Source organism: Parasteatoda tepidariorum, chromosome 3 (genome assembly GCF_043381705.1).
Source record: "Parasteatoda tepidariorum isolate YZ-2023 chromosome 3, CAS_Ptep_4.0, whole genome shotgun sequence".
Taxonomy (NCBI): Eukaryota; Metazoa; Arthropoda; class Arachnida; order Araneae; family Theridiidae; genus Parasteatoda; species Parasteatoda tepidariorum.
Genome location: NC_092206.1, coordinates 89,033,346 through 89,051,824, shown reverse-complemented (window position 1 = coordinate 89,051,824; position 18,479 = coordinate 89,033,346). Strand labels below are relative to the sequence as shown.

At 27.7% G+C, this 18,479-nt stretch overlaps 1 protein-coding gene and 1 non-coding gene across 2 annotated transcripts; one reads left to right on the top strand and one right to left on the bottom strand.

Moving 5' to 3' along the window:
• Positions 1 to 781: 781 nt before the first annotated feature.
• Positions 782 to 17,868, top strand: LOC107440136 (glutathione S-transferase 1). Its single transcript, XM_016052972.4, has 5 exons — positions 782 to 1,285; positions 3,741 to 3,799; positions 6,115 to 6,256; positions 12,844 to 13,008; positions 17,535 to 17,868. The coding sequence occupies exons 1-5, from the start codon at positions 1,142 to 1,144 to the stop codon at positions 17,727 to 17,729; spliced, it is 705 nt and encodes a 234-aa protein (XP_015908458.2). The 5' UTR covers positions 782 to 1,141; the 3' UTR covers positions 17,730 to 17,868.
• TRNAH-GUG (transfer RNA histidin (anticodon GUG)) lies at positions 15,199 to 15,270 on the bottom strand. The gene has a single exon. It is a non-coding gene; the product is annotated as a tRNA-His (tRNA).
• Positions 17,869 to 18,479: the final 611 nt, after the last annotated feature.

Here is an 18,479-nt window from a genome sequence, read left to right as displayed (position 1 = left end):
TAATGTATTCTTTTATAATTCTTATATATATTCTTCTCTTTCTTTTAATATTCTTATAAATAAGAAAAAAAATTTGAATTATGTTTTATATTAATATTCATATTCATTACCAACAAGACAGGGAAAGATTTGTATCTATAAAGGTGACAGTTGTTTGGCATCACGCTTGTGATTAAATTAGAAACTTCTACGTAAAAAAAAAAAAAAATTATAAAAAAACCTGTTAAGTCAGAATATTAAAGTGTATGAACAAAATTAATGTTATTCAATTCAATGATGCATAGTTGTTTATGTATAAAATGATCATTCTTGAAAATGAATATTCTCGAATTTTTCTGATGTTGACAATAATTATTATGGGAAATAAAAGCAGCTTGATTTTGAACAAGTATTTTAAATTAATATTTATTTTCATTTACAACAACTCCGTTTGAAAAGGTGAACGACTCACCTGTTTATATTATCAATTTCCGTGAAAATAAAATAAAATTCAAAAACCGTTGTGTCAGAATATAAAATTGTACTTTATGAACGAGATTATTTTTTTAATAACAGTTGTTGTTTATGTAAACTATCATTATTCTATAGAATAAATATGTTCGAATTTTTTAGACAATATTTGTTCCTGAAAATCAGAGAAGTTTGATTTTGAAACGTGTTTTAAATTAATATTTATATTAATGACCAAGAAAACTGTGAAAATTTTCCATCCGTTCAAGGTGGCAGATGTTAAATGTCACGCATCTGTTTAAACTAGCAGCTTCCATGCGACAATTGTCACACTAATAAAATCAAATAACCGGTTGAGTCAGAATGTAAAGTTTGAGTTAACGTACGAAATCCAGCATCTTTATTCATTTCAATAAAACGTAATTGTTTGCATGGCCAAACTAGATAACAATTTTTGATCCGCCTTTATCGTGGGAAAAATAAATCATGTTGTGAGGGAAATTTCAACATCTCGTTAGGGATTACTGCTTTCTAATGCGACAGAATACTTTTTTCACACCACGAGGTTTGTTTCTATTTGGTTTCGTTACATCTGGGATTTTATTTTAACTCACAACAGCGCTTCGTGTTCTTCGTTTATATTTGTGACGATTTTTGGTTTATTGACGGTTGATTTATTTCGTAATGAAAGATGGTTCTTGTGTTATATATGATGGAAATAAGTCCTCCTTGCAGGGCTGTGTTGATGACAATTAAATATCTAGGAATCCAAGCGGAGCTTAGAGAGGAGAATATTGTGATAGGGAATCCTCAAAAACATCAGGAATTCTTGAAGGTAGTTAATTAATTTTTTTCCCTTTTTTAATTCATTTATTATTAAAGGTAGTTAATTTCGCAGATTTATTTAATAATATTTCTGCTTCATTTTTTTTACTTAAATGATATTTCCGTTGTATATGAATTTACATAAAATATTAATATACCGAGGATTAGGTAAAGAAATTTTATTTTCACTCATAATACTTTTTTTTAAAAGTAAATCATAATAAGTACATATGCTTATAAATATTTTTCTAATGTTAATCTTAGCAATAACAATAACTTATAGGCTTCACCTAGCATCAATATAAATTATAACATACCGTTTTACATATATGTGTGCATTAACAAAAAGTATTCATATTTAAAATGAATAGAAATTACATTTCTGCATAATTCGGTTGAAATTAAACGCATTTCTACTTTCATATATAAGCGTTTTTTTATTTAAATCATAATCAATACATTCAATTATAAGCACCATTTATCTTTTATATAAATCGTAGCATGTACGTATTGATAAAAAGTATTTATAAATAATATGAATAGAAATGATTTCGATTAAATTTTAATATTTTTATATTCATTTATAAGCAAAATCAAAATTATTACGCCCATGTATAAGCTTTTAATTATGTAAATAATAGTAATTCTTTCATAATAAGTAAAAAAAAAAACATTATTCTTTATCACGGATTCAGCAACAACAAATTGTAAAATTATTGTAAAACAATTGAGAACGATTTCAAAAATTTTCTACTTATAAAATTATTTCCTAAAAAAATTAAGGCATTTTTCATTACTTTTACTTTATTGCAGTGGAGGCTAACTGTAAATGTTTATTGCGCCATTTTGGGTGAAAATAATCTTGGGCACTCCATTCTTATAATTCTAATTTAAACTTACATCATAGGAATATGTACAATAAACGGGGGAAGAAAGATATCACATTGAATAACACTTACTCCAATATGATATCTTTTTCAATGTGAACCCAATTTATTCCAATGTGAATCCAATTTACTCCAATGATTAGGTTTTTCACATGCTTGAAAACAATCTTTTATTTACGCATAAAAAAAATTTAAATCCTATATTTACTCATAAAATATGTGGCGGAAATATAAAATTCGGATGTTCTATTTATTTGAACTGGTCTTTTAACCTTATATTATAAGAGTTATAATTTTTATTTTTAATTTTCAGATGAAAGGAGAAAAAATATGAAAATCATACTTTGCTTAAACAAAACAATATCTCTTATTCTAGTAATTATATAAACAATTACCTTAACAATATTATAAAAAATTAATTAACTGTGATTGTGGAAAAAAAATAAATTAAGAGAAAAAAGAAACTTTATAAAAAGGAAGATCTCTTGTTTATAAATTTCATCTTATCTCTTCAGCCCATTGTGAGTTAAAAAAATTTAAACAAAAATTTGTATCAAGAGAAGCCATAAGAATTGTGATTTTTTAGGAACATTTTTTGGAACAATTTGCTCTATATTTATTTTTTTCAAAGCTTGAAGAAGTTGATTTAAAAATATATGTTTAAGAAAATAAAAATTATTGCAATATTAGTGACTTATATTATTGTCAAAAACAAATAGAAATTTTTTTTATATCATTGCCCTTAAAAGGGTTAAATAATCAATTATTTTAAATGTCTATTTTTTTTAATTTTTAAAGTCTCTGAATTCACGGAAAGTAAATAGTTGATTGTGCGATCAACACCATTTATTTATTTCAAATGTATTTGAGACTTCCCACTTCCGAAAATGTTATTGCCCTAAAGGCTATCTTATTACGTAACTTCTTAAAAGTTATTGCCCTAAAGGCTATCTTATTACGAAACTTCTTAAAAGTTATTGCCCTAAATGCTATCTTATTACGAAACTTCTTAAAAGTTATTGCCCTAAAGGCTATCTTGTGGCGAAACTTCTTAAAAATTATTGCCCTAAAGGCTATCTTATTACGAAACTTCTTAAAAGTTATTGCCTTAAAGGCTATCTTATAACGAAACTTCTTAAAAGTTATTTTATAAACGAAATATTATTTAAAATATACTTATAACTTGTTTAATAGAATCATTGTAGTGCAGTTTTATTCTTTACAAATTTTACTTTCCTTTTAAAGATAATAATTTGACTTTTATAGTTGTTTTAATAGAGTTATTGTATTAAATCTTAATTTCGCTGTTTATCGATTTCATTAGATTTTTAAAAGCAATAATTATAATTCGAAGGTGATAATTATTAATTTAAAGGTAATAATTATTATAAAGGTAATAATTATTAATTTAAAAGTAATAATATTATAGCTTTTTTGAATAAAACTATAATTATGTAATTTTTTTATGTATAAATTTTACTTCTCTTTTAAAGGTAATAATTTGCCTTTTATAACTATTTTTAATTGAACTATCTTTCTGTATTTTTGTTGTTTATAAATTTTATTTGCATTTTAAAGATAAATCCAAGATCTTGCGTGCCAACCATTGATGATGATGGATTTTACCTATGGGAAAGGTACCATATCATATGTTTAAATAACTTTTGAAATTGTAGTTTTTCAAACTTATAGTTAAATCAATTATTTAATAAGTGAATAAGTAAGTTTATGAAGAAGGTATAACTGACTATTAATGATACTAAAAACAATTCTACACAATAAAAAAATTCCGGATCAAATTACGGCATTAAGTACCAGCACTTAGGGCTCATCATCAGTAAAATCCATTTTTGAGGTAAAATATTATACTGTAATTTTTAAAATGGATTTTACTGTAAAAAAATACCCGAACCTCGAGTACCAATACTTTTTTACTGAAATTTGATTTGGAATTTTTTACAGTTTTGATAGAGAAGTTTTATTACCGAAGAGAAGAGCAGTTACGAAAAGTTAATTTTTGGTCTCATTACGACGTTTATGGAGTCGAACGCAATTTTGCAGAAGTTGAAGACAAAAAGATTTGCTTCAATTAGTTGAAAATTATGTCCTATTGATTCAAATAAGAAAAAAAGTTTTGATCTTATAAAAATTATTTCAACAAATATTTATCGATCTGTAAAAAGAAAAATTATACAAATGAGCACTTTCAATTAACCTTAAAGTTTACTGTAAAGAACATTTCTATCTTTATAGTTTTGAACCCGTTTGCAGCTAATATGGTTATAAAACCATAAATACAAAACTGTGCGGATTTTTTGCCATTTACAACTAGCAAGGTTTCCAAACTGTCAAAAAGAAATTTAACTGGGCACAACAGCTAAGCTTAGCTTTACGTTAAGTAACAGGCATTGGAGAGTGCAGGGCACTGTAAACTATTCATGTGTTAAAGGGAATGAAGGAAATATTGTGGTGTCAACGCTTTGACTCGAAATTCAGTTCTGTCAATCGTGAGACTGACAGATTAGCCCTCTCGGTATTTATATGGACACAGTTGCAAGGGGCTTCATAAGGTGGGCTTAGTTGGTGCGATTAAATTGTGGTTATTTAACCGTATTAGGTAGAAGCGGTTAATAAACGGTTTTTCTCAGAGTTAACGGTTTGATTTCCATTTTATTTATGGTTATTTGACTGTTTTGTTTGAATATGGTAAAATTGGAATTAAATAAACTGTTATTTAACCATTATTTTTCCAAGAAATTTCCAACTGTATATGATAGTGATTTAAATTATAATACTTATTGCTAAATTAATTTATTTTTAAAAAATGTTTTCAAGCCTTTGTTTGAACTATGGTATCTGTGCGCAGCGTGTGGAGTGTATAACTAAAAGCACAACTTTAATTAAATACAGTTAATGAGCTACTTTTGGATTAAAGTTTTCATATGATTAAATTAAAGCACATTTCAGTCGCAGAATTTTTACATTTTAGACATTTATTACTAATAAAATACTTATAATTGAGGAAAGAACTGCACGCGTTTCTCTGAAAATGATACATTAATTATTCAGTTATGTATTTTAGTATAAATTATCCTTAATCTAAAAAATATCTAAATCTTGTTTTTTCCCGCTGATTGTGATTTTTTTTAGCTTTTTAAGTTGATTAAAAAGATAACACAAATGAGTTTAATCAGTTGAAATTGTTTCCTAGTTAATAAATATCTTCCAATAAGATTTTTAAAATTGTGATTATGAGATTTTGTCCATCTAGATTTTCTCCTATGATAGTTTAGCTCTGTTAGGTTGTCCAATTATATTTATGAAAGTTTACTTCTTCAATCGTTATGTTATGTAATTTTAATTTAAAATTTCTTTAATTCTAATTCAACATTAAAATATAGAAACAAGTAATTTGAAATTTGGAAGAGTTTGCGCATGATTTAACAAAGTAATTATTACAATGTACCAAAAAATAATTAAAAAAATGCGTGTGTTTTTTCTTTTTTTTGCTTTTAATTTTAAACTACAACTTGAAAGAAACTGAAAAAGTTATGAAATAAAATAATAACTCTTATGAATATATTAATAATAAATATATTAATAATAAATATATTAATAATAAATATATATTACTAATATATTTATTACATATATTAATAATAAATGTAAGAAAAGAATGATGGTTCTGGTGAAATTTTTGGTAATCTGATTATTCTACTTTATTTGGTTGAATTTATTTTTCAGTTTCGTATTTTTCCTGAGTGTGTGATAAATGAATTATAANATATTAGTAATAAATATATTAATAATAAATAAATAAAATAATAACTTTAATGAAACTTATTTGTGGACGGCTCCATTCATGATTTTGCAGTTGATGGTGCTAGATATTAAACATTGATTCAAAAAGAACTAAATAAGACAGTTAACTGTAACTTTCTTTTTCTTCCAGTCGTGCCATAATGACCTACCTAGTGAATAAGTATTCTCCTTCAAATGCTATTTATCCTAAAGATGCGAAGAAAAGAGCTGTCGTCGACATGATGTTGAATTTCGATCAAGGTACACTCTACAGATCTCAAGTAGAATTCATGGTATTCACCCATACATTTTTTTCTTTTGTAAGCTAATAATTCTCTACAAAATATACAGAGTTTTCGACTTTTAAAATCACCCTGAGAAGAACTTAAATCAAATAAACTGTTCACGTTGGAGATCTTAAATTAATAAAGCACGAAAATTAATAACAAAACTGACGCTGAAGTCTGTGGAATCATGAGTGAAGAAGGCAAGATGAAAAAGACTTAAACCAGTTTCATTGCCTGGTGAAACTTGAAGGTTTTCTAATGATTGATTTCAATTTTTTTCTTTCCTCCAGAAATGAATCAAGTTTTCCAGTTTTCAGTAGTGATTTCTATTAGATTTCGAAAGCTTTAGTTTTTTCTTTGCGTATTTAATACTTCTCGATCCTTAACTCTTCGACGCAGAATGGTTATTAAATATATTTTTCTTGCTTTTTTTTTTATAATTTTGTGTTCACTAAAGTCAAAATAAGTGAAAAATCTTATATTTTGTATTTTAATAATTTATGGTTATGAAATACAGCAGGAAATATTGGTGCCTTTTTCTGTGTGTAAAATGTAAAATCTTCCAAACACGGCTCACTTCCAAACAATATTTTTTTTCTTCAAATTTGCAATTATTTGCAGTTATTTAGATGTAAGAGAAACAGTTATTCGTCATTGAAATGTTTTTGATTTACAAAAAAAGTATGAATATAAACTTTTCTTTTCAAACTACTTTTTTTGGAATTTATGCTTTAGTAAAAATATAATTCGGGTAATTTTTTTTTTAATTATTAGACTGTTTTTCATAATGCAAAAAAGAAAAAAGAAAAAAAAAAAAAATATATATATATATATGAATTTACAGGTAGCATTGCAATGTTACATGATTGATGATTATATGATACGATGAAAAAAGTGCAATGGGTTCAAGGGGACCAACTTTCCTTTTACTTTCATTTCTTTCGACCCACTGACCTAGAGGTTGAGGTAAAAGCGTGCGCTATCCAACCATCTTTGGAAGTATTTTTTGTGGAACAGAAATCTTTTCTAAGGATGGAATCCATAACGATTTACTATGAAAAAATGTAAATCACAACAACATATAAACTTAGTTTTTGTTTTGTTTCTTAAAAAATACCAGTTTTTAATAGTTTTTTATTTTAAAACGGAAAGCACGAGAAAATGAATTTTTTATCTTTAAATGCACATTTAGAATTTAAGAAAAAAACGAAAAATTTGAATGAAAAAGAATTTTAAAGAATAAATTATTAAAGTAGTATTTAGTAAATGCATAAATATCAAGAAAACTTGTCAAAAGAAAAAAGTTTAAGAACTACTAATATAGGTTAAAATTTAATAATCGCANTTTTGCTTTATATATATATATATAAACGAGACGACGATGTCTGCGTCAAAGGGTTATGGTGAGCACTTTCTTCACCTCATTTTTGACAAGAATTCTTAAAATATGTATTTAGCGTGATCATTACGCGACACCCGGTATAAATTTTCACATTATCGTATCGTATGAATCGTATGAACAGCTACTCTGGTCAACCAACTTTATCCTCATTGTTAAGACAAAGAAATAATTTAGTAATAGAATGGAATTAAAGACTTTCAGTGGGATAAAATTAAATTTCTCAAAGGAACGAATAAATTCCTGTAAAAAGACTTTTGGAAACATTTTTCGCTGATTTTATCTAAGGAAAAGCGAAAGGAAAAATTTTCGTTGAAGATTGAAATTTTAAAGTAAAATATAGTGAAGAAACAGAGAATCACCGACAATTCAAAAGCTAAAATTACCATTTCTTGCACAAACAATATTTCATAATGTAGAGAATAGATACAGGAGTCTGGTGAGCTCACAGTTTAAATTTATCTGGCCATGTTGATGCCGCAATACATTATCACAGAAACTCTGAGCTACAAAAAAATTTCGATCATAAATATTCAGAACTTGGGTTCATCTCGTCTTGACATTTGTATAAAGTAGCAAGTTTTATCAAAATTAAAAACTATGGGCAGGGTTAAACTGATCTATTTCATATGAATTTTTTTTTAATCAGTGAAAAATACATTGTTGTTCAAGAAAAAAAGGAATTTTTTAAATAATATCTTGTCACAATATGTCATTAAAAATTCTAATGTTTCATAAATATTGCATATATATGAATTTCAACGTATTATTTCATTTTTATTCTTTACGTTTCCTCTAATGGGTTCTTCGAAAAACGGATATTATTTTCAAATTTAGTGTACTAGCTGTTTTTGAATCCCAAACTACTTCGGAAAATTATTTTTAAAATGGAAATAATTATGCAAGTTATTAAATTTATTTATAATGAAATAATAACTCATGCTTTTAATTAATTTATTACGTAAGTTACTTAATTAATTTTCATAATGCAAGGAAAAAGGATGGGGAAATTTTTTTATTCAAAGCATGTAAAGGGAAAATTGATTCAATTGATTATTCATAGAGAGAAGGTTGAGCGTAAAAATATACTATCGAAGAATATTCTTGGAACTGGAATTTACCAGATTGTCCTAAGTAGTTCAAGGCTTTTTTCGTATGTTTTCCTCCAAGCGTAAAAATACAAAATATGCTTGTGAATAGTAATTCGATTTCTAAGATTGCTTTCCCATAACTTATGCTTATTGTCAAATATGAAACTTTAATTTTCGATATCTCTGAACAAGACAATATGTTCATAAAATTGATTTTGCGTTCGTATGAATGCTGTAATGTTCTATAAATTCAACTATCCAGAAAACAGACTTATGACAATTTTAACTATCGTTATTTTCTTTGCCCATTGTGCCTAAATAGCGTTTAAAATTTTATTTTGAAAATGACGTCAGAAAAATAAAATGAAAAATAGGAAATAAAATATATTAAATTGGAATAATATTGAATAAGAAATATTAAGGAATAGGAATGGAAAAGTGAACTTAATTCGGAATAATATTTTAGAAAATTCAAGTTAAACTGATCCTTTTATGTCTTAAAAAGATAATCGGCTTCTTATCGTTCCATGTGTTCTCATTGGGCAGATAAGCCACATGATATGATCAATAATAAAGATCTAGATATCGTTTGCTGTCACATTAATCAAAGTTATAACAGTATTTAACTATTATTGACTTATTTATCACTCATTTAACGATATTTTACCAGAATATATTTCTATCGGCCTTTCTTAATCTATTATTTATTGTTATGTTCCTTTGTTATTATTGCGTTTTTGCTTATAGTTAGTATTTAAAATTAAAAGCGCCAAACTAAAATTGTCCTCATTTTGTTATATTATAAAATAACCACGTGATGCCCTTATTATTCAGAATTTTAGAATTAATAAACTTTAAATAAGCTGTGTTCACATTTTATAAGTTTCATTTATTATTTTTATAATAAATTTTCTGTAAAAGTTGAACTAATCTGCCCACGTAATTAAAATAATGAACACAGGATACCTGCTTTAGAATAGGATACCTGCAAGTGACATGGTGTGAGTGTCTCGATCCTGATTGGTTATTGAAACGTGGCATTTTTTTTCATCCTATGAGTAAGCTAAGCCAGTCTAGAATCAATTCCTTTAAGTGACACATTCTTTCACTAAAATTTCAATTCTTTCATTATATATTTCTTACTTAACACCCAGACAGGGTCGAAGCCATGTGGAAATAGAAACTAATTATGCAAGAGAGTTGTCAGGTATACAAAACAAAAATATATCACGGTTACAATAAAATACATAAACAAATAATAAATCTAAGTTAAGTAAAAGAAGTAGACGAGAAAGAATATTATTTCAAGAAATTGGATGTGTACTACGGCACTTTATTAATTAACTTCAAGTTAATTAGCATTGTAACTTGTGTGGAGAAATTTAACTCAACTTTAACACGCAATTTTGCTCCGCAGGGGATAATCAGTCAACAATATTAGAATAATTATTTTTTTTAATCTCTTATGAATGGCATGCATTTTTTCTTAAATGGTATGGCAGCAGCAGGGGATAGTTTGTTGAAAAATTTATTTTAATTATTGTTATTATTATTATTTTAAATGACACGCTCAACAGGCGATAGTATGTTGGCCAAGTTATTTCAATTATTATTAATATCATTATTTTAAATTCTTTTAAATGACACGCTCAGCAGGAGATAGTATGTTGGCCAAGTTATTTTAATTATTATTAATATCATTATTTTAAATTCTTTTAAATGACACGCTCATCAGGCGATAGTATGTTGGCCAAGTTATTTCAATTATTATTATTATCATTATTTTAAATTTTTTTAAATGACTCGCTCAGCAGGAGATAGTATGTTAAACCAAGTTATTTTAACTATTATTATTATGAAATAATTTAGTAATTATTTTAATTATTTTGTTTAAATTGTCTAATGAGTGAAGGATAGTATGTAGGCAAAGTTATTTAAAAAATAACCTCTATAAAATGATTAAAAAAAACTATTTTCTATTTATTCCCTAAACCAAAAAGGTTGAACTATTTTTATCGAATAGATTAAGTTCAGTTGAGCGGATGTATGATTTTAATCTCTTTACAACTTCTGAAGTAGAGTTTACTGTTGCTTAAAGCCTGTTGTAAATAATGATAAAGAGTTGACACAACTGTTTGTGCTAACATCTCTTGTTGAAATATTTTTTTTTCCGTTCATAAATTCGCAAAATTTGATAACAAACGTACATTTTTATCTGGCAGGCTATGACATAAATAACTCTCGATTAAGGTTCTAAGTACAACTATCTACGTTTTTAAAAGTGAAATATTCCGCAAAATATTCAACACTTGTTTTGCATACAATAGGTAATTTGAATACTTGAAATAGATTTTAAAAGCCAGACAGAAAAAAAATCAAGAACTTATAATTTAAAAATTTCAATGGATAGAGAATCTTTCTCCGGTAGAATCAAAAAAATATACCGTGTCACTACATGCCATGTTGAATAAACTTGAATAAACTAGTAAAATTTTATTTCGTAAATTAATTATATTTCGTTAATTTTAGTTACATTTTGGCTCTTAGCCAATAATAGATCCGTAAGAACGTAACTTTCCAAACTTGTTTAGATGTAGTATATTATTGCTCCGCTCAACAATTTTAACTTTATTTTAAAAGAAAGAAAAAAACACATTTGAGGATATTGAACATTTTGAGGATAAAAGAAAACTTGTTTCTCGTTATTAATGCTGATTTTTTTTTTTGTTACTTTTGAATCAGTTATCTCCGTAATTGAAATCATTAAAATAGTCGGAAAATGCTTACATTCCATGAGTAACTAAAAAAATGTTTAGGGATTAATATTTAGTGTACCCAAAAGCAAGTTACAGTTGCTATTAAGAAAATATGACTTCGATATATATTCGGAAGTTTAAAAGTTAACTCCTCATTATTAATTTTGCCTGTTTGCGTTTAGTGCCATTTGTCCTCAAATGATTAAACTCATGTAGAACTTCAACGCACAATTGGGTATTTGCAGCTCGAGAAGAAGTGATGTGATGATGCCTAACCATATAACTTAAATCAGATTTGATTAGACAACTGTAAGCAAAGTCACGTGTTTGTGTCGAACCAGATTGGCTTCTGAATCGACAAATGTCATGATTTACCTACAACAACGTCACTTAAAATTACCTAATTAGGTACTTGAAACTAAAAACGGAGAATACGTGATTAAATCCAAACATGTGATTTAAATTACAGGGTTGGGCCTAATCACGTGGTAGTACTTGGCGGATTAACGTTACAGTTACTAGATTTGGTTTATTAAATCAAATTTTGGTTCAGATTTAATTGAAATCTGTAAACAAATTCACTTGTGTGTCGAACATGATTGGCTTTTGAATCGTGGCATAAACGAACGCCACGATGACGTCGCTTGTAGGCATCCAATTGAAAACTGATACGTTAATTAAAGACATTTGGATTAAATTTGGGTAGATGTTTTTTTTAACATTTTTATCAAAATGAAAGACGTTGTTAATTACTTTAAGGATAGTTTATGTTTTAATAATTCTTCTCAGTTTTATGTTGTCAGAGGGAGTATTGAATTCTGTTTTTATTGATAGATGGTTTTTGAATAATTAGTTTTGATGCCAGAAATTTGTTTTGAAGCATGTATCCTTCTAGTTGAATTATAGTACATTGTTAATTTTTAACCAGTATTTGGAGCAAAGTTTCTCTTTATCCCAAAGTTTAGTTAAATGAGGGATAATTTTATTTTAATTACTACTACATTGTAACTACATTGTTAGGTAAAACTACATCGTTAGTAGTTTTATAGCATAATGTCATGAAATTAATATCAAATTTGCTGCAAATTAAATACGACGCTTCATTGAACCAAATTATTGTATTTCTTTAACTAGATTATGCGTCAACATGGTTCAACTTGTACGGAAACATGGTTCAATTCAGCACCTTATTATAGTTGTAGTAAACTTGCACTGTATTATGGTTCATTGTACTTATATTCTGATTCAGCATTGAATCAAATCTTTTAATAGTGTGCGTTGTAAAATCTTTAAAAAAATTAAACTAAAGGCCATGTCATAAAACTATTTTGATTGTCCATTTTCCAGTATCCCTTGATATTTCGAGGAGAATCTCCGGACATAGGCAAAGAGACCAGTTACAAGCATTCTCTACAATACCTGGATCAGTGCCTGGAGAGAAATCCATACGTTGCTGGCAAACATTTAACATTAGCTGATCTATCTATAGTGGCTAGCATCTCACTCGCAGAGGTAATAACAGACAGCAGTCGTGACATTGTTATTTTTGCGAAATGTCTATTGGATTAAATTATTTGCCATGCTGAAATATGCACACCATATTTCCCAACATTTAAGAACTAAATTATTTTCTTATTTAATCCTTTTTCAATATATTAAAATCATTAATTGGCAGTCTTTTAATCCCCAAACATTGAATTGAACGAAGAATAAAATCTATTTTTAGAGATTCACTCTACCTCTGTCTAACACATTAGCACAGAGAAGCACACATTAGCACACTTTAATTAAAATTTGTTATTATTTCTAATGCTTTCTTTACCTCCAACACTTTTAAATGCGCAAGGCTAAGTAAAAATGAATTGGCAATGGATTCATTTTTACGATCGAATTTAACAATTATGTGTAGAACTTTGCCGATTCGCTTTAAAAGTTCTTGGGGCATTGTGATATGTGCAAAAAGTAAAATTAAAATTAAAAGGTTCAAACTTTAAACCGCTCTCCTGACAAAACTATTGGGGCCATATTTCCCAGATTGCAACAACCCCCTTTATTTCGGAGATCAAAAATCCAAATCCGTCAAAGAAAAGGTATATTTATTCAAAGAAAGTAAATTTTTGTGTATGATTTCATTACTTGAAACATCGTATGCACTAATTAATTAGTATATTAGAGATCACCGCTTCGAAGCATTAAGATTGTGTCTTAGAACATAAAGATCCGTTCACTTGATCAAAAGTTATTTAGGGTGGTCCATTTATTTTTTTGCGCGCTGTTTATATAAAAATCCAAAGAAAATTCATGAAATGTCATTTGTACGTTAGCATAGTTTTCGCCAAAGAAAGTTAATGAATCCATGTATTGACTATTGATTGATTTAATCTATTGCCAAGGCTCTTTTTCATAGAGTTACGCATTCAAATGTCTTAGCGGAAAAGAAAGAGTGAGAAAAAATAACGAATTTTAATTAAATCGAAACACTTTAGCAACCATAAAACCTTTTTTTGAATTCTATGCTAATGTGTCAGGCAGATGTCGAGGGAATCTAAAAATAGATTTTATTCTGCATTTAATTCAAGGTTGTTATATTAAAAGACCACCAATTACATCAATGATTTTTCTTTGATGAGAAAAGGATTAAATACGATAATAATTCAGTTTTCAAATGTTAGGAAATTTGTTATGCATGTTTCAACATTTCATTATTAATTATAGACTGCCCATCCATCAATAAAATATAGCTGTGAAATTGCTATAGGTTTCATAATTATGATGTCTAACTTTTTAATTTTCCTCCACCTACTACTATAAAACTGGAAATAAATCTATTTTGAAGGAAATCATATATCTGAAAAATAGCTTTTTGGGAGAAGATTACAATATTGTGCAGTCGCTTTGCAGTTGCCCGATTACCGTTTTGTTGTTAATTGGAACAAGATAAGAAAATGGAGCTTAACTTTTAAAAAGTCAAAGGCATTTATTTGATTTACAGTACTACTATTACTTCATTATTAATTTCCTAATGAAATTTCAAAGAATAGAAGTAAAAAAAAATGACGAATTTCCTTTGCAAGATAACTTGAAAAAATATGTGTTCAAAAAATAATTTCGGTACCTGTAATTCCGTTTATAATTTTTTTCCTTCTATCTTATGCCAACTCATTGAGCATATTTAATTTTTATCTTTAAAAATAAACATTCAATTTCTTAAATAATAGAATAATTTGGATTTAACAAATCATTTTCATCAAATTCCTGGACAAGCAGAAGAAAATTACAAAACCTAATTGAAATATAATGATAAATTTTCAATAATTATCTAGCCATACATTAATATTTTTTAGTTTGTAGTTCGGATATCTGAATTGTAACCGGAAATTTTTTTTTTTAACTAACTGTATTGAATATTAAAAGTTGATCATTTTATCATTCTAACCCATTTCAGTCGCTTTATCATTTTATATTAAGACTTTTTTATTATAAAGCAAAAAAATTGAACTACTGTATGACTGAAAAATTAAAAAATTATTAAAATAAAGATTAAACATCAGAATTATAAAGCTAATTTATTTAATGTAGGCAAAATATTTCCCCCTAAATTTGCAATGTTGAAGTATTTTTTTAGCTCTCTATGAAAAAATTGGGAAAACTTTGCCTAAATTTTTAGAAAATGTAAAAAATAAGAAAAATATAAAAAAGAATTGCCGTGACCAGGATTCGAACCTGGGTTATTGCGGCCACAACGCAATGTACTAACCACTATACGATCACGGCTACATCTTCTTGTATTTTCAAAGATTTTTAAAGGCATATTAGATGTTCTTTAGTGTCTGTTAATGGAGCATGACGAATTCCGACTACGCGTAAAAAAAAAAAAAAAACTGAACTTCTTAGAACTTTTTTTTTCCAATGATACGCATGAAGAATCAACAAATCGAAACTTCTCTATCTTAACAAAATATCTGATCATGCAAAGTACCAATCTAAGACTTAATGAAGTAACTCAGTATTTAAAATTTGTGTTAAAAATTTCTATTGCAAAAGTATTTTTTTTCTTTGCAGCAGATATAAAAAAAAAAAAAGTGCATCCTCTTAAAGAGAAACGCGTTCGCTAAGTTTGGTAATGAAATGAGCATGCAAAAAAATTATTCATGATTTGTTTAAATGTTAACACGCAATGCTTGAAAAATAACAATAGAACAAAGCAGTTTGTTTACTGTTCGAAAAGCAAACCTGTTGAAGCTTTCCTCGTATCAAATTAAGCAGATTTTATAAATCTGTGAGTACCGAAAAAAAGTGGACAAGAGTAATAATATCAGATATACAGTTGAGACAGCATCGGTTATGAAGAAAGATGAGGCGGTTATGCAGATTGCGTGTAACTGATTAATTATTTCACATGATAGCATTTAAAGTGAATGTAGAGTCGTGTCTTGAGTGGAATAATTCATTGCAAAGTAGTACAGTTTTTAGTGCCAGAAGGGTGATTGCACCGTTCCTTTGCTCAAAGTGCTGCACAGATGTCACGAGTTGCTTAACTCTCCAGTTGCCTCTAGCTATTTCTTAAAAAAAAAAAAAGAAATTTAATGGAAGATCATGGTGTTTGCTGACCCTGTGTCTTGAAAAATCTGATATTCATGCCATGCGATGTTCGCAGAAATTTACGCCATTTGTATTGAACAATATTCGCATTAGCAGTCATCATTTTGTCAGTAAGTAGAATTTCGCCTACATTCTTGCAATGAAAATCACACAAGTACGCGTTTTGTTCTTGTCACATCCATTTCAGCACGACTTTACATTACCTTTAAAGGCATTCATGAGAACTAATAACCCAGTTCTACGTAAGCTGCAGTGCACTCAGTAACTTTAATTTATAACCATGGATTGCAACATTGCTTACTATATTTCTGACGTTTTGTCATATTTGTCTATTTTTCATTCGGGCAACCCTTTTATATGTTGTCTCTAAATGCTCTTATTTTAAGTCACGATAAGTCTTGTGCACTTTCTTTAAAAATGTTAACTCCTGTTTCAGGTATTTCGTAAAAAAAAAAAAAAAAAAAAAAAGAACTATCTTGCTTTTCAAATATTTCAGGATAAAATANAAAAAAAAAAAAAAAAAAAAAAAACTGTTGCTTTAATAAAACCAGTTTATACGTCTGGTTGATTTGATAACTAACTTATTAGACTAACTACACTAATGAACTATTTCCAAAACCTGACATTCAACGCAAACTGACTCTAAATCAAAGAACTAGTGGTGCTAGTCATTTCTCCTCACCGCTTACTTCGTTTACTTTTAAATAACCTGGAGCATGACATTAGATTGAATTCTGAACAACTACGGCACTTCTTTAAATTTCAAGAGAAAGAAAGCATTAAAAATTACCTACTTTTATTTCTAGGTCTTATTCTTAAGTCATTTTTTTATATATTCAAGCTTCTAGCTCCCTTTTTCTTTCCTGCACGTCCCCAAACCATAAAAATACTTAGAAAGAATTTTGGCTAAAAGTAATAATTTTGACTTTTGCGCAATGAATTTTACAAACTTTCTAGATAGAGCTTCATGAATTCTCACTCTTAATTAATTTTAGTGCAAATTGTTACAAATTATTTTTATTATTTTATATTTAAACAAATATACCAGATTAAAAAATCATTATTATTAATTATTATTTATTAATAGTACCATTCTAATTGATTAATAGTTCACAGAGTGCGAAATAAAAGAAACCGTAACAAGATCAATGCATTTCCAAGAGTAAAATGGAAAGAAATTTTTTTTTTTCATTTATCCATAGTTCTATTCTAATTCAATAATAGTTCACAGAAAAGAAACAAAAAGATACGGGAACAATATTAATGCATTTCCAACTGCAAAATGGAAAAATATACTAATTTTTTTAATATTTGTTTATTCTCGCTATTGTAAATAAGGGATTGGGTAGTAGTTAAAATAACGTTTACTATTACCAGACAACATTTACAAAATATACTATTTTTACATTTAAACTACATTGTTTTCCATCTTTCAGGCGTATGATTATAACTTTAGACCTTACCCCAACATTTCTGGATGGCTCAAGACGTTGAAGTGTGAGCTGCCTTTTTATAGAGAAGTGAATGAAATACCATTGATGCAGTTCAAATTCTGGTATAGGCCATACATGGATTATGACAACGATGATACAATAACTAATGGCTCCTTACCTGCATGTACAAGAATGTGATACCCTATGCCATACCTATGTTTTACGATACCAGAAGCTGCCAAAACGTGTTTCGTTTGAACATATTTCATTTGTTGCATTTACAACTACTGTTTCACCTCCATTTTTTGTTTAAGTATGAAATAAAAGCTATTTTATTACTGTTTTTTTTTAATATTCTTTTATTTTTGCATACTTCTGTGCATAAATTCACGAAATCATCTGGTTGCAGAACACTCAATTTAATAGCTATTAAAAATTTTATCGTTTTTTTGTTCCAGAGAAATTAATATTACAAACGCAAGTTCACACAACACAAAATACTGTTAGCATGTTTATTTTACAATTGACTGACTATTCAGTCCCAATTTTTGAACGCAAAGCCCTGACTGAAAGTCCTAATTTTTGGAGAACAATATTTAATAGGTGCTTTACAATTTTTAGTTAATGTGCCGTTCACAGGACTCCCATGGGTCAGGGAGAGCAGGGGAAACCTGGAATTGTAAGGGAAAGTCACAATTTTTTAGAAAAACCTGGAAAATTCCTTTATCATACCTGGAAAATAACCAGTCCTAGAAGTGTCAATATCAGTTATTGAGATTCGAGTTAAATAATTGTAACATCTTTTACAATTATTTGTTATAAAAATGTTGCATTTTCCCCATCCTCATTCAATCATATTTCCTTTGCTCAGAAAGTCTAATATTTGGCATTACATATAAAAAAGAAATCAAAGTCTTCTAATGAAAAGTTGCACAGAATAGATAAAGT

Bases quoted from the DNA above. Each gene is read 5' to 3' on its own strand.
- LOC107440136 (XM_016052972.4), top strand. From the start codon at position 1,142: ATGGTTCTTGTGTTATATATGATGGAAATAAGTCCTCCTTGCAGGGCT. The intron at 6,257-12,843 runs GTATTCACCCAT...TCCATTTTCCAG, and splicing joins GATCTCAAGTAGAATTCATG to TATCCCTTGATATTTCGAGG. The intron at 13,009-17,534 runs GTAATAACAGAC...TCCATCTTTCAG, and splicing joins CTAGCATCTCACTCGCAGAG to GCGTATGATTATAACTTTAG.